This window comes from Salmo salar, chromosome 11, assembly GCF_965601325.2.
Source record: "Salmo salar chromosome 11, fSalSal1, whole genome shotgun sequence".
NCBI lineage: Eukaryota > Metazoa > Chordata > Actinopteri > Salmoniformes > Salmonidae > Salmo > Salmo salar.
The window spans coordinates 17,553,563-17,579,823 of NC_138301.1; the positions used below are offsets into that span (position 1 = coordinate 17,553,563).

Consider the following 26,261-nt stretch of genomic DNA (forward strand, 5'->3'; position numbering starts at 1 on the left):
CAGTCCCGCCCTCACAGTATGAATCTAGGCTGCTCCACTCTCCTGGTGAGACAAGCCTGTGAAATATCCTCAAACACTTTCTCTCAGCCTCAGTGTGTGTATGTGCGTGTGTGTGTGTGTGTGTGTGTGTGTGTGTGTGTGTGTGTGTGTGTGTGTGTGTGGGGGGGGGGGGGGGGGGGGGGGTTGTGTCTGTTCTCTTCTCCTTTCATTCTCTTCCATTGGGTTTTTCAAAGAAACTAAATCAACTCTTCTTTGTTTGGAGAACCTTCTAATAACCCTTTCTACTGAAGGTGATTGTTCCTTTTAGGAAGTCTTCAAAAGGGTGGATATTGCTTGCTGTGATATGTCCTATACTCCCTACTCAGGCCTCTTGTTGCTTTAAGTGTGTATCACTAACCCACATATTTGTAGTCTAGTTAGATCGGCCTGTACTGTGGGGTCAGGAATGCTCAGTAAAATAAGCCGTCGTCCTTCAGCTGCTGTTGGAAAAGCATCATTATAGAGAAACACGTCAACAAATGTTACTTTTCAGTATTGGAGTCATTTGAGAAAGCTTTTGCGTTTTATAAAAAAGGCTACACTTATTTTTGTTTCTTTACCGAAGGCACTGTGCGTCCATACCCATATTCTTATATGGACATTATGGCATTGGATGCCCATAATGATGTTGAAATGTAAAGCCAACCCAACCAAGCTGATCTTACAACATGTCTCCGTACAGGAGATGTGTGCTCCGTTTCAGGCTTACTAACATAGAGAGAGACTGACGACCACCAAGCCTGCTCGGAGACACAAAGTAATTAGTTGTGCGATATCACACGATGAATGCACGACACAAATGAGACAGCCATGTCTCTTGCTTGGCCATGAACAGCTGTCTATATATTTGTATTCACTGTATATTTTTGTGCATCTGAAAAGGTCTGTTTTGCATTCCTGCACAGACGCTGCATGATAAATGTACACGACTACACAGACAGACCTACAATAAATGCCATAATGCATTAAACATACCTTCACCTGACATTTTCAGAGTAGGAAACCATAAATAACTTTTCAATATTCAAATCCCAGGGCACTGTTTGTTTGGATGTGTGGCCTATTAAGTGAATGCTCCGGAGCAGCGGAATCCCAAACTGACCATGGAATTCTTATTTACACATAATAGGGACAATAAAATGAAGTGCCATAACAAAATGGATATATGTCCAAATCCTAACATGAGATACACACATGAAACTGGAAGTTTAAGTACTTTCCAGCTTGCTCTAATGTTTACGTCTCGTGCACGCAGAGGACCAAAAACCTTGAATACATTTTTGATCCATTATTGTGCTATTAGCCCACAAAAAAAGCTTCTTTTTTTTTAACACAGTGACAGAAACCACATCGGTAACTACTGCCTGTAAACAACATTCACATGTCAGTCCAAACACCTTATAGAGGTGTAAATGTATGTCTTTATTGGGTATGTCATTTTTGACAGGTGTTCAAGAACAGAAAAACTCAAGCAAATCAACATATACTCATATATTTAATGATACCTGCTATAATCCGCAAGTCTAATAGTGTCATTCCATTGATTGAATAGAACCTCCTAATTATACTTTCCACCTGTCTTGGTAAACATACAACATCAAGAGCAACCAGAATACAAAGAAGTGTTGGTCAATGACACCATTTGATAGACTACTATGTACAATGTTAAAATGGTAATGTTAACGTGTAATATGCTATATAAACAGAATACAAGACTAGACCTGTTCTGCATTTGTTCATGTTTCTAAATCCTTTCTCTTAAGTGTTTTACTGTAGGCGTGTGCTGCAACGGAGTGTGTGGGAGGCCATAGTGGGACATCATCACAGGGATGTCTGATAGAAACCGTACACTCAACTGGAAACAATAGCTCACTCTTTGAGAGGTAGGTAGAGGCGGCATTTCGGCACTCTGTCTGTCTGTAATGCCAAGCTACACCTACCAGTGTAATGCATCACAATGATAGGTTTTTACAACAGTAGTTTCTTTACAGTCACTCTCTGCCGCAACACACTCAATTTGAACAAATCAAAAGTATGATCTGGATTCGTATAAAAAAACGATATATGAGTTCCTGGAATTTCACAAATACAGCAACAATTCAAACACAGTACTAAAGCCCCTTTCATTAAAAAAGAGAAGATTCAAAATACAATCAATGAAAACAAGTACAGTTCTCTATAGCTAAAACCATGCATCAGTGGGTTAATTGTCATGTGCATTCTTACAAAGCTACAGATAACCTATTTGGCATCTGACCAGTGTTGGTAGTTGAAAAAGAAAAATCCAATGTAAGTTTCATTCTGGAAAGCACCTCCTTGAAAATAAATGTCAGTTCTGCCAACTAAGCTTTATGTTTTCTTGTGAGACAAATACAGAAATGAAGGACGAGGACGAAAACTGACTTTGACGGTATTTAGAGGCGGTAACGCTCTGGGTTCTGACAGCCTCTTTATGTTGAGTGACTACTTGACGGAGACTAACGTGTGCAAACAAACAAGACCTGGCTTCTCCCCTCTCTCTAGTCTCTCGATAATATTACACTATGCAGATGTGCTCAGAGAATCACATTGTTTTCAACCTGGCACAAAGAGGCAGAGAGAAGAAGAAAAACAACACTATAATGGTCCTAGTGAGTCACTGGCTGGGCTGCCATGTCTTCCTCCCAGACAGCATGGATGAATGCACAATTTTTTTTACTTGTTGGATTGCAGTTCAGCCCAGACTCGTCTGGGACCACTAATTTCAGCACCAGCTCCATTTCACACCTTATTTAAAACTAAACCAAGCCACTCTGCTTACAGCTGTGAGTAACGTACTCACAATGTCCAAGATGTTTACTATTTCATGGACAAAAGCCTCATTAAGGCAGTCAGAGTAGAAATACGAGCAGTGGGGTTGGTCTGGGAGAGAAGTTTATGGATAATATAGAAGGAAAACAACAATGGAGACTATGGGAGACTGGAGTGTTGAGTTTGGTATGGGTTTTCAGTTTGTGTGCTTGTGTAAATATCCCCATGTTCTCTTCAGTGCCACTGGAACCCTTGTTCACTCTGGGCCCAGGAACCCAAAAACAGCACAAACAAAACAACAGCAACAACAATAACAAAATGAATTCCATTCACATTTCAATGGAACAGCACTGTCCTGGAGGACTCACCCTGGCTGGGCAGCCTTCCCACGTCCGATCAGGACCTTCAGGATGGACACAGAAAAACAACACAATGAGACGGGTGTTCATAACACAGAGAGACAGAGAGGTTAGTGTACCTGTCCACACATTCTTAATAAAGGCCTTTTCTGTAGACCGAGGCAACGTAATTATAGTAAACTTAAACTGAAGCTAAAACGAAAACAAATCATGAAAAACTTCTTAGAAGCGGAAATAAAATAATTTATAAACCTGTTTGAAAAACTAAAACGATTGTCTTTGACACCAAAATGAACTAAAAGAAAAGAAAAAAATCATGAATTGTGTTCAGTTAAATTTTTTCCCCTAAACTTTGGACAGAAATCGAATTTCTGTCCATTTCTGTTCATGCTTTTGAAGTGTTTTAAAGCTACTGAACCAGACGGGTAAATGCTGCCAGGAGATGGGTAAGGTTCAAATAGGTCTAATTTGTGCATTTCTGTCATTGGCTATCACTAGCTAACAGGGAATTTATTTTGGCTAAGTAGCTAACATAATTCTTCTTTAGGAACGGACATGCCAAAATGTCAGATGGGGTGGTGCATTTTTAGCCCAGTGGGCCTGTCTAACTTTGTTGTTGCGCAAAATCATCATCATTATCTGGCTAATAATGGGGGCCTTAAATAAATAAAATGGTCTGGTGAGGGGGCCTCAAGTGAAAAAAATGCCTGGTATATCAGGGCCGATTTTTGGTCCCAGTATGCCCCTGTTCTTCTTATATGTACCACTAAAGTTAAAAAGCATTGGATTGGCGTAAACATGGGTGAGGGTGAGTTTCCTTCCACCATATTTTTTTTGCACCATTCTCAGCGCTTTTCCATTTAAATCCAAGTCACATTGAGCTGGAGTTTAGAATTTAAACCTAACCTAACCTTTAACCTGATCAATCATCCCAAAAAACACACAAAAAAAAACTTTACAATACAAATGTCTCCTAGCCTCCCCACATGCTTTCTGTCCCTATCACAAAAACGAAAACTGAAACAAAACAATAAAAAAACAAAACAGCATGTTTTGTAACGGGTTTCGTCGGAAGGAGTGGACCAAAGCGCAGCGTGATTTTATTCTCAAAAAGCGAAAAATGAAAGCGCACAGTTCTGTCAGGTACAGATACAAAACAACTACTAAAGGCTGCCTAAGTATGATTCCCAATCAGAGACAACGATAGACAGCTGCCTCTGATTGGAAACCATACTCGGGCCAAAACAAAGAAATAGAATGCATAGAATGCCCACCCCACACCCTGACCTAACCAAATAGAGAAAAAACACGGCTCTCTAAGGTCAGGGCGTGACTGTACTCCCCCCAAAGGTGCGGACTCCCGGCTGCAAACCTGAACCTATAGGGGAGGGTCCGGGTGGGCATCTAATCTTGGTGGTGGCTCCGGTTCAGGGCGTAGCCCCTGCTCCGCCAGCTGATCCTTCCGCTTTTGTATCACCGGACCGTGGATCGTCATCGGAGGAACCGGACCGTGGATCATCGCCAGAGGCTCTGAACTGGGAACCCCCACTGGAGACTCCGGACTGCCGACCGCCGCTGGAGACTCCGAATTGCCGACCGCCGCTGGAGACTCCGGACTGCAGACCGCCGCTGGAGACTCCGGACTGCAGACCGCCGCTGGAGACTCCGGACTGCAGACCGCCGCTGGAGGTTCCGGACTGTAGGCCGTCTCAGGAGGTTCCGGACTGTAGGCCGTCTCAGGAGGTTCCGGACTGTAGGCCGTCTCAGGAGGTTCCAGACTGTAGGCCGTCTCAGGAGGTTCCCGGACTGTAGGCCGTCTCAGGAGGTTCCCGGGCTGTGGGCCGTCTCAGGAGGTTCCGGACTGTGGGCCGTCTCAGGAGGTTCCGGACTGTGGGCCGTCTCAGGAGGTTCTGGACTGTGGGCCGTCTCAAGAGGTTCCGGACTGTGGGCCGTCTCAAGAGGTTCCGGACTGTGGGCCGTCTCAAGAGGTTCCGGACTGTGGGCCGTCTCAGGAGGTTCCGGACTGTGGGCCGTCTCAGGAGGTTCCGGACTGTGGGCCGTCTCAAGAGGTTCCGGACTGTGGGCCGTCTCAAGAGGTTCCGGACTGTGGGCCGTCTCAGGAGGTTCCGGACTGTGAAACATCGCCGGAAGCTCTGGACTGTGAAACGTCGCCGGAAGCTCTGGACTGGGAACTGTCGCCGGAAGCTCTGGACTGGGAAGGCGCACTGGAGGCCTGATGCGTGGGGCTGGCACAGGTGGCGCCAGACTGGTAACACGCACCTCAGGGCGAGTACGGAGAGCAGGAACAGGACACACCGGACTGGGCAGGCGCACTGAAGGCCTAGTGTGTGGAGCCGGGACAGGTGGTACCAGACTGGTGATACACATTTCAGGGCGAATGCGAGGAGCAGGCACAGGACGTACCGGGCTGTTGAGACGTACTGGAGACCTGGTGTGTATAGCCGGTATCAATTGTTCCGGAACTTCAACACACTTCTCAGGACGAGTACGGGGAGCTGACTCAGGTGGCACCAAACTGACAACACGTTCCTTTGGGAAAAATTAGTGCATCCTCCACCAACTCAACAACTCTCCGATTTCTCTCTTCTCCAAATTCTCCCTCTTCTCCCGGGTTGGCTCTGGTTCACTTCTCGGCGCTGCCGACTGCTCCATGTGCCCCCCCAAAAAATGTATTGGGGTTTCTGTGACCTTCCTTCCCGGCTCTTTTCTCCTGCCACTATTTCATCCCAAGCCTCGGATATACTCCTCCTAATCTCCTCATAAGACCAGGATGCCATTACCTCCTGGATACACTGCTTGGTCCTGTGATGGTGGGTAGTTCTGTAACGGGTTTCGTCGGAAGGAGTGGAACAAAGCGCAGCATGGTAAGTGTTCATGATTGTATTCTCAAAAAGGGAAAAACGAAAGCGCAGAAAACAAACAACTACCCACAAACACAGGTGGGAAAAAGGCTGCCTAAGTATGATTCCCAATCAGAGACAACGATAGACAGCTGCCTCTGATTGGAAACCATACTCGGCCAAAACAAAGAAATAGAATGCATAGAATGCCCACCCCACCCCACACCCTGAACTAACAAAATAGAGAAAAAATACGGCTCTCTAAGGTCAGGGCGTGACATGTTTGTTGTTAGTTATTCACAATTAGGACATACACATAGGGTATATACTGTCATTATACGTTTCTATATCATTCCAATGTCAAATAAAGGGTCAGCTGGTTTTCTGAATGCTTTAGCCCACTCACCATTTAATTATCTGTGTACTCCCTATATACTCCATAGAACTAGAGGTGATTTACCACCTCACTTGTACATTTTCATTGCTCAGATAAAGTATGCTCTAAAGCTGAGTCTCTTTCATAAAAAGAGATGGATTTAGCAGTAATTCGGAGTGTAATAATGCACTTCCTAATCAACCCATTGAAAGTACCAGTAGCCTTACTGCTCCTTATGAGAGGCAGTATAAAACAGTCAGTAATCATTCATCTTGGTGACATTGATGAACATGATTCACAGAATCATTTGGTAATGACCTAAAAAACATTATATCAGGTAGTTTGGCATAATAATGAGAGCTTGCCTTTTGACTAGTGTCATAAAAGAGACGTTGCTCTACTCACTGAGATATCTTGCAGTTGGTTGTTGTGACGAAGCGTCCCGTGTAGTGGATATTACACCTCACCACATTGTTGGTGAAGTCAGACTCCAAGATAAGGTACTTGGGGTTGACCTGGAGCTGAGAGGCAGAGGAGGACACAAGAGGATACCACTACAGCTAGGCAGGTAGGAATAAAACAATAACTTACACAGTACTTTTATCAGTGGAATTCTGGCAGAGACCGGACGGAGAATCTTGACTTGAGATTCTGTATGTGTAAATAAAACATTTGAATTGCTGCTTAAATCATCTGTTGGTGTCAATGGGGAATCGATGAGGAATTAAGATAGCTATATGTATGCTGTAGGCTAATTTATGTGCTCTCTGACACCTGGAGTTACATGGCAAATGGTCCAGGAACAAAGGCCCAAGGACTAGTCAGCTCTTCTCCTTCTGAGGGGCCAAGGTTGTATCTCTGTTATCTCTGTTACAGTATCCAGAGCACCGAATATTGAATGTGATAGAATAATACTATAGTATCCACGTATGGTTTCTATCTGAGACTTGTTCACTGAGAATAACTCTGATGCTATCTATATGTATGTATGATCTCTGTGGTTACTGTTCACTGAGAATAACTCTGATGCTATCTATATGTATGTATGATCTCTGTGGTTACTGTTCACTGAAGATAACTCTGATGCTATCTATATGTATGTATGATCTCTGTGGTTACTGTTCACTGAAGATAACTCTGATGCTATCTATATGTATGTATGATCTCTGTGGTTACTGTTCACTGAAGATAACTCTGATGCTATCTATATGTATGTATGATCTCTGTGGTTACTGTTCACTGAAGATAACTCTGATGCTATCTATATGTATGTATGATCTCTGTGGTTACTGTTCACTGAAGATAACTCTGATGCTATCTATATGTATGTATGATCTCTGCGGATACTTGTATCTGTATAACGGTGAACTCTAAATTACTATATGCAAAAATATCTCAGGAATTCTGTCTTATTTACATTGCTGTCATCCCCCATACAAGCATTTAAATGCTGTGACACCCTGTGGAGATTGGGCCTGGGAGTGTTCAGGTTACTGTAAACTTGATATTATTTGATTGCTCAATGGTGGTTGGTTTTGGGTTGAAAGGTTACACCTTCAGATGTTATAAATGGAATGAAATGCCTTTGATCTCTCTCTTATCCTGTATCCAGCCCATGCCCAAAACATTGTCAAAGACTCCAGTCACCCAAGTCATAGACTGTTCTCTCTGCTACCACACGGCAATGCTTTGTAACTTAAGCTTTATGGCTTGTAGGTGAATCCATTCATTGTACAATATTAATTAAATACCTGCCTTTGATATAGACAATTCTCAGACCAATTCTTGCTAGTCAATGTCAACGCGTTGCTTAATGCTTGCTTGTTTATTTGAATAATCTTTATGGAGTCAGAGAAACATTTGAATAGGCTAATTGTTTATTCTTCTTACGAGTCGTCTCTCATTGAAACACTTGAGGTCAACACAGACAGGCAGAGAGCGATGGGACTGAATTGCAGTCAAAAAGAGTAGATCGGTATGAGCCACAGTCTAGGAAACTTAATGTTTTATAGCTTAAGGCAACTTTCCAAATGTAAAACTTTCAGATACATTTTTCCCAGTAACCTGGTCGGGCGCACCTTTTCCTATGGAATGTTGCCTTTGGAATGCCGCCTTCCTGGAAGATTACCAAGTACACGTCAGAACTTTCCTCTGCTCTTAGTCTCACCTTTAGTATGTAGTTCCCAGGTTGGATGTCTGTTATATCGATCCACTGGCAATCAATATCAGCGTTGTACGTATCGTAGCAGCCCGGACTCAGACCCTGGAGGAACATAGAGGAGAGTTATTCATATGGATCATTAACAGACTATGCTTATAGCTCAGCACCAGAGAGACGTGCCTGCACCATCTCTGACTCATCGAAAGACTGAGTGGGGTGGAAGAACTGTTAAACAAGAGACATGTTGTGGTTGCTAGCTGAACTCAGATGATGATACCTTGTTGCAGTACCTGCTGCAAGACCATGACACCGGCTTGCCTTCGGACAAATGAATGATGCCATGCCAAGTGTATTGGCAAATCTACCTTAGTGAGAGATGTGCTGGTGTATCTACCTGAGTGTGAGATGTGCAGGCATAACGCTTCAGGTGACCAAAGTCACAGGTGGTGTCCTCCAGACAGAAGCTGGCCTTGTGTCCCTCAGCCACCTTCCTTCCTGTGGTGACCTCCAGCAGGTCATAGTGGCTGAACTCATCCATACTGTGGTAGTGTCTGTGGGTAGACAGAAGGGCAAATAGGTGGTCGGTAGTGCAACGAGAGGGGAATAAATGTGCACTTTTACCATATTCAAATGAATTTGTGACAGGTAAAAAGCGTCTGTGTGTTGCGCAGGAGAGAGAGGAGGCATGGCACAGGGTGGTCAGCAGGGGATCAAAGAAGAGTCCAATTTTAACATTTTTAAATTCAGTTAATGACAGGTACAACAACCCATACTAGAGACGTGCTCAATTTGCATAAAGGATAATTACATGATAATCAGTAAACCAACACATAGCAAACTGTTTACTGCAGGCCACCATCCAAAGTCTTTAAATTAGATGTGCTTGTTTATTTGAACAGCCCATTGCCCTCACCTGTCAACACTTCAACTCGGTGCAGCTTGACTGAGCATATCCCAACGTACCAAAGGAGACTAGAATGTAATTAATACTTACAACCATGCACTGATGAAGCAAGACATTAACAATCTATTGATGTATGGGGTCTCGTTAATTACTTTATATCAATCTGGAAAGTTTTAAATCACTACCGCAAGATAAGTGAAGGATTGAGCATGTGTTCATGTTGTGTGTGTGTGAATGCGTCTGTGTCAGTACGTGCATTTGTGTATATGTGTGTGTGTGTTTACACAGCTTTAACAGTGTTGGAATGCTGGATTTTGCCACTGCTAGCCTGGTTACCCATGAGAATAAATCATATCCTCAGAATGTGAAATGAGTTACACCACTCTGTATCTCAGTGTACTGCTGGTGCTGGTCCATCTGAAATCATTTACTCTAATAGCCTTGCACAATCTTGTAGCTGGGATGTGGACCAATGCCAAGTATCAGACAGCGACCTGAGAGGGCTGGCTGTTTACTGTTGCCCTCTGCAGACCAGCATGTTGTGAATATCCTTTCCATACTAACTGTTAACACTGTGGTACTCAGATAAATCAGACAGATACTGTTACACTGTAAGGTTGAGAATACAAGTGACATACATGGGGGATTCCTTTAAATATGCATTAGAAACAGTGTTGCACAGTGAATAAGAAGGCTTCCTCTTTCTTATTCAGTCTCCTGCTGTTTGGAATAAATGGCAGCATGGTAAATGTAAAACATATTGTATCTCGATTCCCAGATCCAGTAATGGCCTCGTATTTCAGCCAAGTTAAATTTCCTATGAAGATGTCATCTGAACTGTGAACACAGCGTCTAATGGCTGAAAAGCTGGAGTGCATTGTCAACCTATTCATCTCACAGGCACTTAAATGTATCCTAATCCTAATTATTGAAATGAATCACCCTTTCTTGCTATTTTTACTGAAAGTCACATTCCAGATTCCAGACACTAAGAATTTTGTCAGTGTTTGTTTTGGTGAATGTAGTGCAGGTGTGGTAAGAGCTGGAGCTGGTTCAGTCAGTAGGACTCAGACTGTATAAATAATAACCCAGTCTCCTTACCTCATGCTCCCTGTTTTAACATAGCTACAACTTTTTACTGGCGTAGTCATTAAAAGATTGAATGGAGGCTTGGAGGGAAAGGCAGACGGGTACTTTCCACCAATGGAGGAGGTGACAAATGGAAGAAGTAATTCGTTCCATAGCAGTTGGAGATGGTAAACAGCTCCTCTCAGGTGAGGAACAGTGTGTTTCCGCAGGCTTAAAGCTACACCATGTGATTCTCTAAGGGGGAATCTGCACCGACTACACAGGGAATCTGTAAACACAGAGGAATTGAAAGGGCTGTACACTGGGTATCCTAAGGGGGCAGCTCTCTGCAAAACACCCTCTGTATGTGGTGTGTGTGTATTTGTGTGAGTGGGTGTGTGTGTGTGTGTTTGTGTGTATGTGTCTATGGGCTGGGGTTTGGAGGTGGGTGTTCAGTGCAATGGGGGTTTGAAATATGGCCATTATTTTTGTTCCCACGATAGACGTTTATTTAGATGGAAGCCTTGAGATTGTTATCTCTCTGTGAGAGTGGGACAGACAGGGAGACACTGGGCCTAGAGCTGTCTGGACTGGAGGGCCTTTTCCCTCGTCTTGGAATCCTGGATCTCCCCTTGTGACTATGTCAACTAGAGAGATTTCACTTTTGGAAGGACACAGAGAGAAGGCTGGAATAAGACTGGCTTGTAATCCTAACATACAAAACATTCCAATCCCACTTTGCACTTTATGCCTACGAGTAATTTTCCAGTTGTGTTAAAATGCAATACAAAGACTTCCAGGAGGCCAGGCAGAAGAAGGGGGGGAAATATTTAGTGGATGGTGTTTGCATTCCATACAGTCCAACCAGATTACAGGAAGCCCAGAAATGTATCACATAACACCTGGGCAAACAGTAGCCATGGCCTTTGACCTTAGAGGTAATGCTTGTGCTACATAAAAATAAAGAGAAGAAAAGAGGAGCATAATCTGAATATCTGCATGTACAGTGCCTTTGGAAAGTATTCAGACTCCTTGAGTTTTTCCACATTTTGTCACGTTACAGCCTCATTCTAAAATGGATTAAAAAAAATAAAAAATCAACACACAATACCCCATCATGCCAAAGTGAAAACAGGTTTTTAGAAATGTTTGCAAATTTATAAAAAATAAAAAATAGAAATACCCTATTTACATAAGTCTTCAGACCCTTTGCTATGAGACTCGAAATTGAGCTCAGGTGCATCCTGTTTCCATTGATCATCCTTGAGATGTTTCTACAACTTGATTGGAGTCCACCTGTGGTAAATTGAATTGATTGGACATGATTTGGAAAGGCACACACCTGCCTATGTAAGGTCCCACAGTTGACAGTGCATGTCAGAGTAAATACCAAGTCATGAGGTCGGATTGTGTCGAGGCACAGATCTGGGGAAGGGTAGAGTTCCTCTGTGAAGATGGGAGAACCTTCCAGAAGGACGACCATGTCTGCAGCACTCCACTAATCAGGCCTTTATGGTAGTGTGGCCAGACAGAAGCCACTCCTCAGTAAAAGGCACATGACAGCAAGCTTGGAGTTTGCCAAAAGGCACCTAAAGACTCTCAGACCATGAGAAATAAGATTCTCTGGTCTGATGAAAACAAGATTCAACTCTTTGGCCTGAATGCCAAGTGTCACGTCTGGGAGGAAACCTGGCACCATCCCTACGGTGACGCGTGGTAGTGGCAGCATCATGCTGTGGGCGTGTTTTTCAGGGGCAGGAACTGTGAGACTAGTCAGGATCGAGGGAAAGATGAACGGAGCAAAGTACAGCGAGATCCTTGATGAAAACCTGCTCCAGTGCACTCAGGACCTCAGACTGGGGCGAAGGTTCACCTTCCAACAGGACAACGACCCTAGGCACACAGCCAAGACAACACAGGAGTGGCTTTGGGACAAGTCTCTGAATGCCCAGCAAGAGACCGGACTTGAACCCGATTGAACATGTCTGGGGAGACCTGAAAATAGCTGTGCAACAATGCTCCCCATCCAACCTGACAGAGCTTGAAAGGATCTGCAGAGAAGAATGGGAGAAACTCCCCAAATACAGGTGTGCCATGCTTGTAGTGTCTTACCCAAGAAGACTTGAGGCTGTAATCGCTGCCAAAGGTGCTTCAACAAAGTACTGATTAAAGGGTCTAAATACTTATGTAAATGTGATATTTCTTATTATTATTATTTTTTATAAATTAGTAAACATTAAAAAAAAAAATGTTTTTGCTTTGTCATTATGGGGTATTGTGTGTAGATTTTGTGTAGATTGATGAAGAAAAACATCTATTTTAGGATGATGCTGTAACGTAACAAAATGTGAAAAAAGTCAAGGGGTCTGAATACTTTCTGAAGGCACTGTACATCATCCGGATTTTAACTGTGTACATCTATTGTACTGTTTGATCATTATTGATCACTCTATTGTGTAAATGGACAGAAATGTTATATTGAGATGTACATAATTTTTTATAGAGAAATCTGAATCTAATGATGCACACTGTATTTAAATTAAACAGAGTTCATGCTATCTGTTTGTCTCCATAAAACACTGATTCTAAGGTTTTATCCTAAACTTTCTGTACTGTATAACATTTGCTCAACACACACATTAAAATATGGATGGTTTAAGGGGTCATATACTGACTACTCATTGTATTCAAATATTCCATTGGGGGCAAAACATAGGAGAGTGAAGTTGACTTGGCAAAGAGTTGTTCTTTTCTCAAAACAAGCACACTTGTTACTGTGTTCTGTGCTGTTCCACTAACGCAAATCCATGTCATCATTTAATACCAGGCACCAGGCCTATGATGCCAGGGCACAGATTGACAGGAACATTTATGGATTCTATTCCATTTCCATTGGCCAGTCAAATCGAGCTGTTGCATTGGCTAACTCCCGCCCTGGAAACCAATGTATAAACGAACAGTGATGTCACCAGGCAACATTTCCAATCTGCTAATGGGCAGTCAACATTCCATAGAGCTGAGGACAGTAAGTACAGCCTGAAACTTGTTGCACAAACCCAAGGAACACAGACATACTGTGAACAATAAAACCGTTGTGGAATGCAAGGTCATAGAGGAAGGGCAGGGCAGAGGGTGTCCAAAGATATCAGTGATGTCATGACATACTGTATTAAGTAAAGTCATGATTTCACCAAAAAGAGCAAATGTGAACGCACTGACCTCAGCTAACCAAACTAATACAAAACGAATGAGCTAAACAGCCAACTTTAAATGTCACATGAAACAGCAAATCTGATTAACCCTGTAGAGCAAGGATCTTACCGTTTTTAGCATAGCAAGGTTGTGTACAATGGGCTCTTAACCAACCATGCTATTTTGTTTGTTTTTTCACATTGTTTGTAACTTAATTGTACATAATGTTGCTGCTTCTGTCTCATATGACCAAAAAGAGCTTCTAGACATCAGAACAGCGATTACTCACCTTGAATTGGACAAGTAATTTTTCTTTAATGTGCTGGACGAGAGGGATTTACTCCAGACACCCGAACAGGCCCTCATCCCCATCATTTGCAGGAGAAAGAGACTGAGGTTTCACAGAAGGAGATCGGGGTGCCTTGTGAGGATCCAGTGACAAAAGGGCTAATCTGCCTTTGCCATCTGTACTATTAGCCAACGTACAATCGCTGGATAATAAAATGGACGAACTAGAAGCACGTATATCCTACCAACGAGACATTAAAACCTGTAATATCTTGTGTTTCACTGAGTTGTGGCGGAACGACGACATAAATAACATACAGCTGGCGGGTTATACACTGTACCGGCAGGATAGAACAGCAGCCTCTGGTAAGACAAGGGGTGGCGCTCTATGTATAGTTGTAAACAACAGCTGGTGCACGATATCTAAGGAAGTATCGAGGTTTTGCTCGCCTGAGGTAGAGTATCTCATGATAAGCTGTAGACCACACTATCTACCTAGAGAGTTTTCATCTATATTCTTCGTAGCTGTCTATAGACCACCACAAACTGATGCTGGCACTAAGACCGCACTCAATGAGCTGTATACGGCCATAAGCAAATAGGAAAACGCTCATCCATAGGCGGCGCTCCTAGTGGCCTGGGACTTTAATGCAGGGAAACATAAACATTTGAGTATCATAAACCCATAGCATATACTGTATGGGATTGGGGAAACACTGGTTACTCACTGATGGCAGCTGTGCCACTCCCAGGTGTGTCGGGGTCGGTTGGGCATGAAGTCAGCCGTCCCCTGGTTCTTAACCCTCTGTGGGAAGCGAAGCAGGACTCTGACGTCATAGTCTGTAGTCTCAGCGCTGTAGGCAGTGCTGTGGGGAGACAAACCCAAAGTATGGAATAGCAGTGAGTGAAGGGAAGTACAGATGGCTACAGCGAACACGTCTCCCAAGGGTTGTCCCGGTGAGTTTCTGATACCTCAGGCTCACAATGTGTTCCTGCAACAAGACAGAATTGAGCGGGCCTGGAAAAGCTGGAGGGAAAAAATATGTTAAATAAATAATTCACACTACAGATTACTGTGATTAATCTCCATAGCATACTGCACACGTTTTCAGTCTTGTAGCAAGAAAAGCTTTGAAGTGGACGGGCATACACTGTGTAGAGAAGTCCAGTATGAACACATTTTTTTTTGAATTGTTTTAATAATAACATGCATTCCAAAGTATCAGTAAAAATCTTTGTAATTCATCTTATGGCTGTTGTTGACATTGGAGTGTATAGCACATTATACAAGGCTATCTGTCCATGATTGGTGATAACACAGACAGGATATGAGAGGGCTTCGAGGAATGGCTGTACTTGAGACAGGAAGGAGGGCAAACAGGAGAGCCAGTGGAACAACAAAGTTCATCGGCATCATTTAAATGCTCTGCAGCCTGGGCAATTGTACCGTACCCATCTAACCCTGGGGCCAAAGTCAGAGGCCCATTATGTGTGCTGCGACTGCAGACCAAACCACTCAGAGAACCATTTACTGACAGTCCAGGTAACATAGGCAAGCCTTAGGCTGCATTTACACAGGCAGCCCAAATCTGATCTTTTAACCAATTATTGGCAAAAGACATGCTCTGATTGGTCAAAAGACCAATTAGTGGCAACATATCCGAATTGCATAAATGCAGCCTTAGTGACAGGCCTAGGTGACCAGATTTCAGGTTATTGATGTTGCACTGTGAACTGGGTTCCAAACGTTATATACTGCAGCTTAGATAAGGAGTACATTTACTAAGCAGGTAGATAAAACAGTCTGGAGCTGAGACATTATATGCTAATATTCACCGATAGGCACATGGAATCTTTCAATCTGCTCTAACTGGAGGAGACTGATTGTCCATCAGCATGTGTATACTGGCTTACAAAAACTGGTGGTAATCTTTCATGCCATTAAAGTGTGCAGAGTGACTACTAACAACACTATGTATGTTCTCCTCATCCAAAGCAAATACAGACACTTATTAAAACACTTGAAAGGTTTAAAATGGTCTCTTACCTTGCCAAGCATTTCTCCTCGGCAGCACAGCGGAGAGAGTACATGTGAGCCCTCTGGATATACGTGGAGGCCTGCACATAGTTGGGATCAGGAACCAGGTCTGGCAAACCTAGAACAATACACTTGGCTCAACACATAGTGTCCTTCAACAGCAATTGATTCAATCATGTTAGTATCAATACCTTGATGCCAATGTCAACTTTTACAGGTCTGCTTCCTCCCTTGACAGAATATAGAGTATTGCTGTGGTGCACCGACCAGTGAGGTCATTCCTCAAATAAAACAGCACAGTTTTACACCTGTTTATCAGCTATATTTCATTCCCCTGCGTTGTGTTATAGTAAGGACTTTGATACAGATGCAGTAGAAGTTCCCGCTTTTAATGACGTGCAGCTTATAAAGCCTTCCTAAACACTACATACATGTGTTACAAATAATTTATAATCGTATTTCATGCTTTATAAATGCTTCATAAATGTGCCATAACTGCGTGACATAACCACCAATGTCAAATGTGACATAACCCACTGTCAAATATGACATAACCTTGTGCTTTATAAAGGGTGCTATAAGCACCACTTAATAAAGGCCTTATAAATCATATTAAACTGAGGCTTCACAAAGCATTTATAAACCTGTCATACATCTTGGTAGAGAATTGCAATGCAGGATGTTGGGTTTGATTCCCAGGACCACCCATACGTAAACATTTATTCACGCATGACTGTAAGTCGCTTTGGATAAAAGCGTCTGCTAAATGTTATATATTAATTCAATAAAACATTTCCAGGATGGCCCAACCTCTTTCCCTCTTGGGTGCATAGTCAATATTGGACCTGAACTCAACTTTCCCCAAAATGCTGTGCTGCAGAAGGACACACGCTCTAATGTGCAAAACACGTTGGTAGGGCCTTTAAAAAATATTTGTTTTTGTTTTTCCAGGTTTTGGATTTCCCCCATTTTTTCTGGTTTACCCCAGTTTTTTCACAGTTTTTTTATAGAAAAACAACCAAATTGGATTTTCTGTGTTCACAACAATGCTTAAACCACATTAGGGGATGACTTTTGAGGTCTGGAAAAAATCTAAGAAACTTTTGAGTGTTGTTTGGCTAGCAGGTTTTCTGTTGTGCAGTAAGCACATATGTAATGTGATTTTTTAACGGCTGTCGTCGGGAATAGAGGACCAAAATGCAGCAGGAATGTGGATGCTCATCTTGTTTTTATTTTAAATAAAGAGAACACCAAAATAACAAAACGAAGAACGCACGAACAACAAAACAGTCTTGTCAGGCTCACACAGGCAAAACAAGAAACAATCTCCCACCACACTACACCAAACAATTACCCATATATAGGACTCTCAATCAGAGGCAACGAGAAAGCACCTGCCTCCAACTGAGAGTCCAACCCCCCATTAACCTACACATAGAAATACCACAAACCAGAAAGAACATAGAAATACAAAACATAGAACATAAACCAAAACCCGGAAATAATAAATCTAACACCCTACTAAATAAACCATCACCCCGAAACACATAAACAAAATACCCTCTGCCACGTCCTGACCAAACTACAATAGCAAATAATCCCTAAACTGGTCAGGATGTGACAGATTTGGCCGCCAATGGAATTAGTTGAGTAAAAGGCCAGCAACACCGTATTATTCAGAGCCCCATGAAATGACACCATCGATACATTCAGGAGACCCTACAATACTTTTACTCCGGCACGCAGAATACTTTTTGCTCTAAGCCAATATGTATTCCATATACAGTGATTCGAATTAGAGGCATTTATTTGACATTGGAACATGTTTTAAAACCCAAATTTAATGCAAATGTCACTTAAATATGAACAAATTAGAATCATTGTTAATGTTTAGACAATTATTTTTCATATATCGTTAATGGTTATTGACACTTTTCTACTATTACGTTGGGTACTTTTATTTAAAACATTTCTGAAATTCCGTGACATGGAAGTACTTTTTTAGTGTTGCCGACAAGACACTGATCATATTATGAGTTCAAATGCCCACTTCTGCTGCCGAGTGAACAGCAATAGGATATTTTCTCCAAATGATTTCTGAGGGACTACACACATGCGGCTATTCTGTGTTGAGCGGTTAACAAAGAAACAGGTCCTTCTATATGCTTCATTTAGAGTTATTTATGCAACTTTAGTTGTGATACAAACATTGGGCTATATGTTAGAATTTCTTTTGTATTTTACCCCCTTTTTCTCCTCTCATCGCTGCAATGCCCCAACAGGCTCGGGAGGCGAAGCTCGAGTCATGCGTCCTCCAAAACATGACCCGCCAAACCGAGCTTCCTAACACCCGCCAGCTTAACCCAGCCGCACCAACGTGTCGGAGGAAACAACTGACGATCAGGGTCAGCCTGCAAGTGCCCGGCCCGCCACAAGGAGTTGCTAGAGCGAATTGAGCCAAGTAAAGCCCCCCCGGCCAAATTCTCTCCTAACCCGGACGACGCTGGGCCTATTGTGCGCCGCCCTATGGGACTCCCATCACGGCCGGTTGTGATACAGCCCAGGATCGAACCTGGGTCTGTAGTGCGATGCAGTGCCTTAGACCGCTGTGCCACTCGGGAGACCTATATGTTTAGATTTTTAATGCATTCTAAGACTGCAAGATGCGACTTTGATGATGAATGGCATGAGCTCTAGTTTGTTTCTTGCGCAGGCTGCAAACACTTCATCAGTCTCTCATTCACAATTTTACAAGCACTTGATAATGCCTCAAATTTCCTGGCGGCATCCCCCTTGTGTGGCTGTAATGCCCCCTAAAAACATCCAGGTCTTTTGTGGCCAGTGGCCGTTGTACCCTTGGGCTGAATATAATCATTATAATTCCCTTCTCCCGGCTGCATGCTTCGAAGCACCTCTCACTTCCATGGTCCTCTCAGATATCTCAAATATTATTAAACAATGCCTGTCACATGATCTGTTCCTTCTCACAGGCATCTCAGTGCCTGTAGGCTACAAGTGAAGACAGACACATCGGGGACGCAACGTCGGGGAGACATCGGGGACGCATCGTTCTTATCGAATTCCGAGGCACATATTGGAATAACTGTCCACATTTACTTTTCGTCAGCCAACAAGATGAGTAGGCCTAACAAACAGCAGAAGCACTAGCCTATGTCAATCTACTATCTCCCATAGTACAAAAGTTGACCTATTCTATTGCATTTTTATAGTGAAAGTTATCTTCCCCAAACTTGAAACTCACGCGCAGCCTATGCCAGTTAGGCTCTACACCGGTTATAAAGCAAATTAATGGGCTTCATTTTAAGAAGTTATTTGGCCACTTTAGTTGTGATTCAAACCTTGTGATACAAAACATAAAGGCCTATGGGCTAGGCTACATGACATGTGCAAATTATGATTTTAGAGGGTAAGTCATCTTTAATATTGCAGATAGATTGTGGCTTCCATCAATGTAATTGTCTGCATCATTTCCATTCCCCCATATATTTTTTTTGTAAATAAATAAATATATATATATATATATATATATATATATATATATATATATATATATATATATATATATATATATATATATATATATATATATATATACAGTACCAGTCAAAAGTTTGGACACACCTACTCATTCAAGGGTTTCTATTTATTTGTACTATTTTTTACATTGTCGAATAATAGCAATAGTAATAGTAATATTTAAGACATCAAAACTATGAAATAACTCATATGGAATCACGTAGTAACCAAAAAAGTGTTAAACACAGGGAATGAGATTAGGTGTAATGTCAATAACATGACATCACTTTAGAGTGTATGCCATCCTTCAGCACAACATGTCACCCTTTATAAAGCATGATTACATCATATTCGACATAGTGGGTTATGTCACAGTTGACAATGGTGATCATTTTATGTAGCGCTTATGAAGGCTTTATGAAGCCTTTAGAAGCTGAACGTCATTTAAACAGGGACCGAAGATTTAGTGTAGAGTTATGACCACAAGTTACATATGGTGGCGCATTCAGATAGGTGGGCCCTGTGGTCAGTAGTCAGGAATCACTAACTACAGTACATTCCAGATGATCATCTCAGCAGGATTAGTACTCCCTCCCTACAGGTCATTATAGATTCTGATCTTAGTGTATACAAAAAAGCTAATCATGCCAAGAAAAATTAAATGGAGTATACATGAATGAGTCATTCATTCTTTAAAAAATTCTTCCCTCAAAACCTGAATGTGAAAGTGAAAACATGGTTGGTACACACAGGGAGATAATTACGCTAAAACGCTGGGGCCTCCTTATATGATGTGATGTTTCATGACACTAATCCTAATTTGAACCTGTCATTCCATGTTAACCTTTGGCATGAAAAATACATTCAGACTATTCTTATCTGGAGGGGATAATGCTAAGCATTAGGAGAATCAACTTCATCAACTAGACTTGCAATTCTGTTCTGCTACAGTAGCCAACGTTTATATTTCATATTTGTCGTAGGCTCCTAGTAATCAAAAATTGAAAGATATTTCACATTAATGCAAGAAAATGAGCGAGATGGAGGGAGAAAGACAGAGAGAGAAAGAGAGACAGAGCAGCATGCTAAGGTAAAACAACAATGATCTCACACCCCGCTGTTCCTAAACTGGGCCAGCAACCGACTCTGTCAGAGAAACAGAAGAATAAATAAAAAAGCAGGCCTGAGTTGTCAGAGCTAATGTGTGTCCCATTTCCAGTAAAGGGCATGCCAGAAAGGGTCACTGGGATACCTTATCACCACCCCCTTCCCTCCCCCTTTACCTCAACCTCAAAGGCCAGACATCCACTTAAATGTGAACCAGTTGGAGCAACATAAAGTCTATCCCAAGTTTTGACCTCTGGTACCATTCAAAAACTACCATCTGCTTAATTTTGGTTCCAGCAAAATTGACAAAACAGTAAAACAACCGAAGGCATATGGGGATATGATATTTAGCGTTGTGCTTTTCTATTCCCACTCTGGCATCACTGTTGTTTACAGCAGGCCTTGGATACAGTTTGTTTATAGGAATTCTACAGAGAAAGCTTCCTATCTCCTCTGCCTGTTTAACGTCCAGGTGAGCCTACCCCAGTTTAGACACAGGTTCAAGTGAGGGTTCTGTCTTTCCCAGCACTGTGTACACATCCTATTTGTCATCTCTCTCTGAAGCAGACTTAGAGGCCACGGGAAGCTTCCCGGGGCAGACCATGTAAACACTGTAAGGCCTGTGTGAAATGCAGAGGTTTTCCATCCAGCAGCGGACTCGGCTCCCTCTTCTTTCGGCAAAGCCTTTGTTCTTTAGCCCCCTAATCTCCGGAAACTGGAAATTGGGTATTTTTCAGAGGGATAAAGTGTGTCTGAACCAAAGGCTGATCAGCCCTCGAAAGCATTTGACAAGGCTGTACATACTGTATCATATTCTAAGTGGGGGACTAGAGAAAAGGTGTTGGATTTTGCCAGCTCTTTAATAATGTCTTTCCCTGAAAGTGTACAATACACAACATGCAAACACATCCCTTTTACAAAGTCAATGGCATGTAATTTATTTTTTGAGAACAGCTCTTTCATTATAGTGGGTGCATGTGAGAATACGTGAGAGCTTAAGAGTGGTGAGAGAATAGAGTGCAATACAAATATTGCACTATATAATAGCCTGTGACGGTTGCAGTCACAGCACTACGTGAACAAGACAAGTCCGAGCCTATTGCAACACACCAACACAGGCTCTTTCCACATCCCTCATTTATCTTGTTCCCATTAAGGACATTTGGCAATAAACAAGACAAGTTAGTACTTACCTCTATTGACAAGTCAATACATTAACACTTCCCACTGGGCAAAAACTGGTTGAATCAACGTTGTTTCATGTTAGTTGACAACTCAACCAAATATAAATCAAAACTAGACATTGAACTGATGTCTGTGCCCAGCGGACTTTGGATAGTCCATGTGTAGATGCTCTATAGACTATCACTAACATTTCAACTGACTATCTATTAACCCTAACCCTAATCCTAAACTTAACCCTTACCCTAACTCTAGCCCTAACCCTTATTCTAAACCTAACCCTAACTGTAACCTAAGCAAGCAGTTGCTTATCAACAGATAGTTTGTTGATAGTATGACCATCTGTAGAGCATCTACAGATGGACTAGCCAGACTATCCAAATAAAATGTGACCCTCAATACTTCTGTATCTAATCTGTCTTTGATTTGAGTCCTATTCATTTAAGTGGGAACAAAGCGAACCGGTCTCCACATTTGAAGGTATGTCAGTTAAATTGGATCCCTTGCAGCCTGCCTTTGCTTCTATTGACTGTCAGCCCACTGGAAGAACTTCTATCACATTGATTAAATGGCGTGTGAGAAAGCTGAGGCATCTGCACACATGTTGGCTGCTTCTAGGACAGAGAAGAATGCTTCCACATTCCAGTGTCTTAATGAGTGAGACTGAGTTATGGAACTGAAGCACATGGCATTAAAAAGAGCCTCATGCACAGCCTGGCCAGGCAGAGGAATAGAGATATGTGTAAGTCAATCTTCCATGCTCCCAACCAGAGGAGAGTTTCCCATCTGATGTCCCAGCCCCTCAGGCCATGGAGGCTCCAAGCAGCGAGAACAGAGAAAGGTCCCACACACGTGTTGGCGATTGCGTCACTTTTTGCCACACGGCATCAGTTACTCTAAATAAATGTTTTCCACATTGCTAACTTTGGGCTCCAATAATAAAGTCGGTGTCCACCCCTTACCCTCGCCATACTCCCTAACCCGGCCCTGTGATTGGCTCTCAGAGTCTATCAATTACCCTTGGCTTTCAAGAAATGGTGTGTTTTGAATTACAAAATGACTCCTGGGCCTTTTGGCTTGGCCGCTGCATGTCCAAGAGCAGCTCATTGATGCTCCCTCCCTCCCTCCCTCTTCACCCTAGCTCATACTAAATATTTGTTTGATTTCCTGAGGCAATGGACCATGTGAAACAGGGACTTTCCACTTCTCCGTTCCCCCCTCCTCCTCTCTCTCTCTCTCTGGGAGTGGTACAGGCAGCACCCCCCTCTCTCCCATCCCGCTCACCCAGGGCCCAGTCACCCTCCTCCAGCCAGCCCCAGCACCGAGGTCACCTCTATTCCCAGGTTCTACACCCAGATCTCCCCAAGAGCCAAGCCATTTTCAGCAGACTATTACTCCCCAAGCTATGGCACAGTGAGCCCTGTGTGTGCGCTCACCACATTGGCAGGCCTTTCTCAACACCTGGTTTCAATAACCCCTGTGAGTGGGGGGGAAAGATTAACCGTCCTTCAGTAGAGTTTGCTTTCGTTTGGCAAATTATAATTGAAAGACTTGAGCCAGTAAATAGCAATGCTATTCTGGTTATTTAAAAAGAGATTTCCATGTACTGTGTTTGGGCCTGAGAGATGTGAAATGAAAGACCTCTAGAAAACAGTGTACTTCTCCAGCTGCAGAGGCACATAGCTGGGGAGACAGGTGGTAAGGTTTCTGCTCCCCCTGGGCCCACACTGTCCACCGCTGTCAGGAAATAGCAGAGGAGCAGAGGAGAGGAGCCACATTCCCTTCTTGTTTTCTCTCCTTCAACTGAGGAAAAGCTTGGATGTGACCCCACAAGTGCATCATCCACTTCACATGTGCACTACCATTAGGATCTGGTGGTTCCTTTGTGGTTCGCATGACTGTCTTGTAATGCTCACATCAAGCAGACTATAAAGTTGACTAAATAGAAGATGACAAATCTCTCTAGTTTCTTTAAGACCACATACAGATAAGCTTTCATACTCTCAAAACGAAATACTGTACGTTCTGATGATTTAAAACATTTGGTTGGACAGTGGACAAAGAGCTGGCTTTGTTATAAGACATAAGACGTTGAACTGAATGACTTTGTGCATGTTAATTGCGCGTACCTCTCTGTTCCGGCCGGTAGACACTCCCGACGTTGACACTGGGGTTCTCTACGGCCGTGTTGGGGTTTCTTCCTGGCACCACAGGCTGGAGGAAGGGAGGCTGTGGCTGCGCCTGGGGCCTACCGAACGGGGGGAACTGCTCGTACTGGGGGCTTCGTACTGGAGGCTGAGCGCCAGCCACTGTCCTGTCCGGTGCAGCGGGCACTGTGTCGGCAACGGCAGCAGGATCTTCTCCTCCATTGTAGAGGCTGTGTGTGTATCTGCGGTCCAGGCCATCTGAAAAGGGTGGCTGGGCAGCCCGTGCTGGCACAGCAGGCATGGCAGGCACGGCAGGGTTGGGCCCGTAGCCATAGGACTGGTAGTAACGGTAGCCATCCTCACCATAGTCCTGTGGGGAGCGTGGAACCACAGGTGCCAGACCAGCACCAGTTCCATATCCGACTCCAGTGTATCCTCCACCGACACCAACATATCCTCTACCACCAGCACCATATCCTCCACCACCAGCACCATAGCCTCCACCTGTGGCCCTTTGGAAGGGTGGCTCCGCGTAGCCCCGACCTGCTCCCTCCACCACACTAGGATCATAGGGCAGGGGGTAGGGCTGCTGAGGGAAGGGGTATTGCGGGTAGGGTTGGACAGGGACGTTGTAGGAAGATGAGAAGGATGATGAGGATGACGAAGAGGACCCAGTGGATGGCCTGAAGCGGGGGCTGGTGGAGCCTGTCCCCACTGAGCCCTGGCGCCAGTTGTCGGGCACCTGTCCGAAGCCAAATGGATGTCTGGCCTGTCCTCTCACGGTCTCCGAGCCTCCCCTGGAGGGGGCCTGCCTGCGTACATTCCCACCTTGTGGTCTGCGGGGGGTTCGGGGGCGAGAGTCGGCCACCACCACTCTGTGACTTCTCTCCTGGTCCTGTGCTCCAGCAGGGACGTACTCAGCTCCACTGTTGAGGAGGCTGAACCTCCGGCCGTTGTTCTCCCACTGGATCATTTGTCTCCAGGGGGTGGCAGCGCCATCCTGCCCCACAGCCTGGTCCTGGGCCTGGGCCCATCCGGAGCCCAGTAGTACACATACCAAGCTCGTCACAACAAGAGGCAGCATCATCATGACACTAACCACAACTCACCACCACACAGAGAAAACAACGAACAGCCACTCAAACACGACCAACCACCTGTAGCCTATGTCAACACAGCATGAATCCTCTTCTGGGGGTATGGAGAAGCGCGTGGTGGGGGTGTGGAGAGGATAGCAGGAGGATATGCCAGTGGTTCTGTCCATTCGCTGCTCCTTACAGCTGGCTAGAGAGGCTAAGGATCAGTCTGTGTCCAGGAGCAGTCATATCCGGGAGGGGGGGAGTAGGCTTCAGAGGCCCCGCTGGTGGTGCTAGTGTCTGTTAGTGCTGTGAGAGAATGCCCTGTCTTCCTGGCTGTCTAGCTGCGCTGTGACTGTCAGTTGACTGAGCATTGCTCTCACTCAGCCTTCTGGAGAGGAGTGCCTGCGTGTGCGCCTCCACTGCAACCTTCTATTTGCTTCTCTGATTGCTTACAATGGGCTGTGAAAAAAAGCACTCTCAACTTCTTTTTTTTTTAAAGGAGAGGTCCCACATGGCCCTAGTGCTAGAGTGGTTTCCTGGACTGACTGCTGGAGCCAGAACTCGCTCTGTAAGGCTTCCAGAGTCAACATCACCATCTGCAAAGGCACTCAGATTTATATCGAGGCTCACTTTCCATTGCCCAAATTCTTTTATCATCCTGAACAAGCAAAGATGCATTGAACATGGCCTGGATTCACCCACACAGGTGTCTAGCAAACCCTTTAACTTCATAACTACCTACAGATGGAAAATAACTCGTAACAAAAATAACTTTAGAAAGGAATTGGTAACAGAGTTTTGCTCACTCAGATCAGTTCAGTTACAACGAGCAACAGGTTCCTTTTAGCTGGAGAATTGATGAAGAGGAGAGAGTGTGAGGGACAGCTTTCAGAGAAACACAGAGGGATCACATAGTCTTTGATTCAATCAGATCGGCCATTGAAAATAGTCACTATTATTGCCTTCTGCATACTTATTTCCTGATATGAGGGGATTTTCCATCTGGTTATAGAGAAAGTCTTGTTGTTTTTTAATCTCAACAATCCTCCCACTATGTGGTTGTACTGTGAACATGTGAAATGTGAAGTGTCCCCCACCCCAAGGCCTATTATGCAATGAAGTTGAGGTCAATT

At 43.7% G+C, this 26,261-nt stretch overlaps 1 protein-coding gene across 1 annotated transcript; it reads right to left on the minus strand.

Moving 5' to 3' along the window:
- Nucleotides 1–1,437: 1,437 nt before the first annotated feature.
- LOC106562143 (lysyl oxidase homolog 1) lies at nt 1,438–25,573 on the minus strand. The gene is made up of 7 exons (XM_014126789.3): nt 24,032–25,573; nt 16,086–16,194; nt 14,767–14,904; nt 8,981–9,137; nt 8,593–8,688; nt 6,831–6,946; nt 1,438–3,232 (listed from the first exon to the last, which is right to left on the minus strand). Exons 1-7 carry the CDS (start codon nt 25,137–25,139, stop codon nt 3,226–3,228), a joined length of 1,731 nt encoding a protein of 576 aa, XP_013982264.1. The 5' UTR covers nt 25,140–25,573; the 3' UTR covers nt 1,438–3,225.
- Nucleotides 25,574–26,261: the final 688 nt, after the last annotated feature.

Coding starts and splice junctions, on each gene's coding strand:
- LOC106562143 (XM_014126789.3), bottom strand. CDS start 25,139: ATGATGATGCTGCCTCTTGTTGTGACGAGCTTGGTATGTGTACTACTG. Junction 16,195..24,031: donor CTACCGGCCGGAACAGAGAG/GTACGCGCAATT, acceptor GTATTGTTCTAG/GTTTGCCAGACCTGGTTCCT. Junction 8,689..8,980: donor CCTGCACATCTCACACTCAG/GTAGATACACCA, acceptor ATGTTCCTCCAG/GGTCTGAGTCCGGGCTGCTA.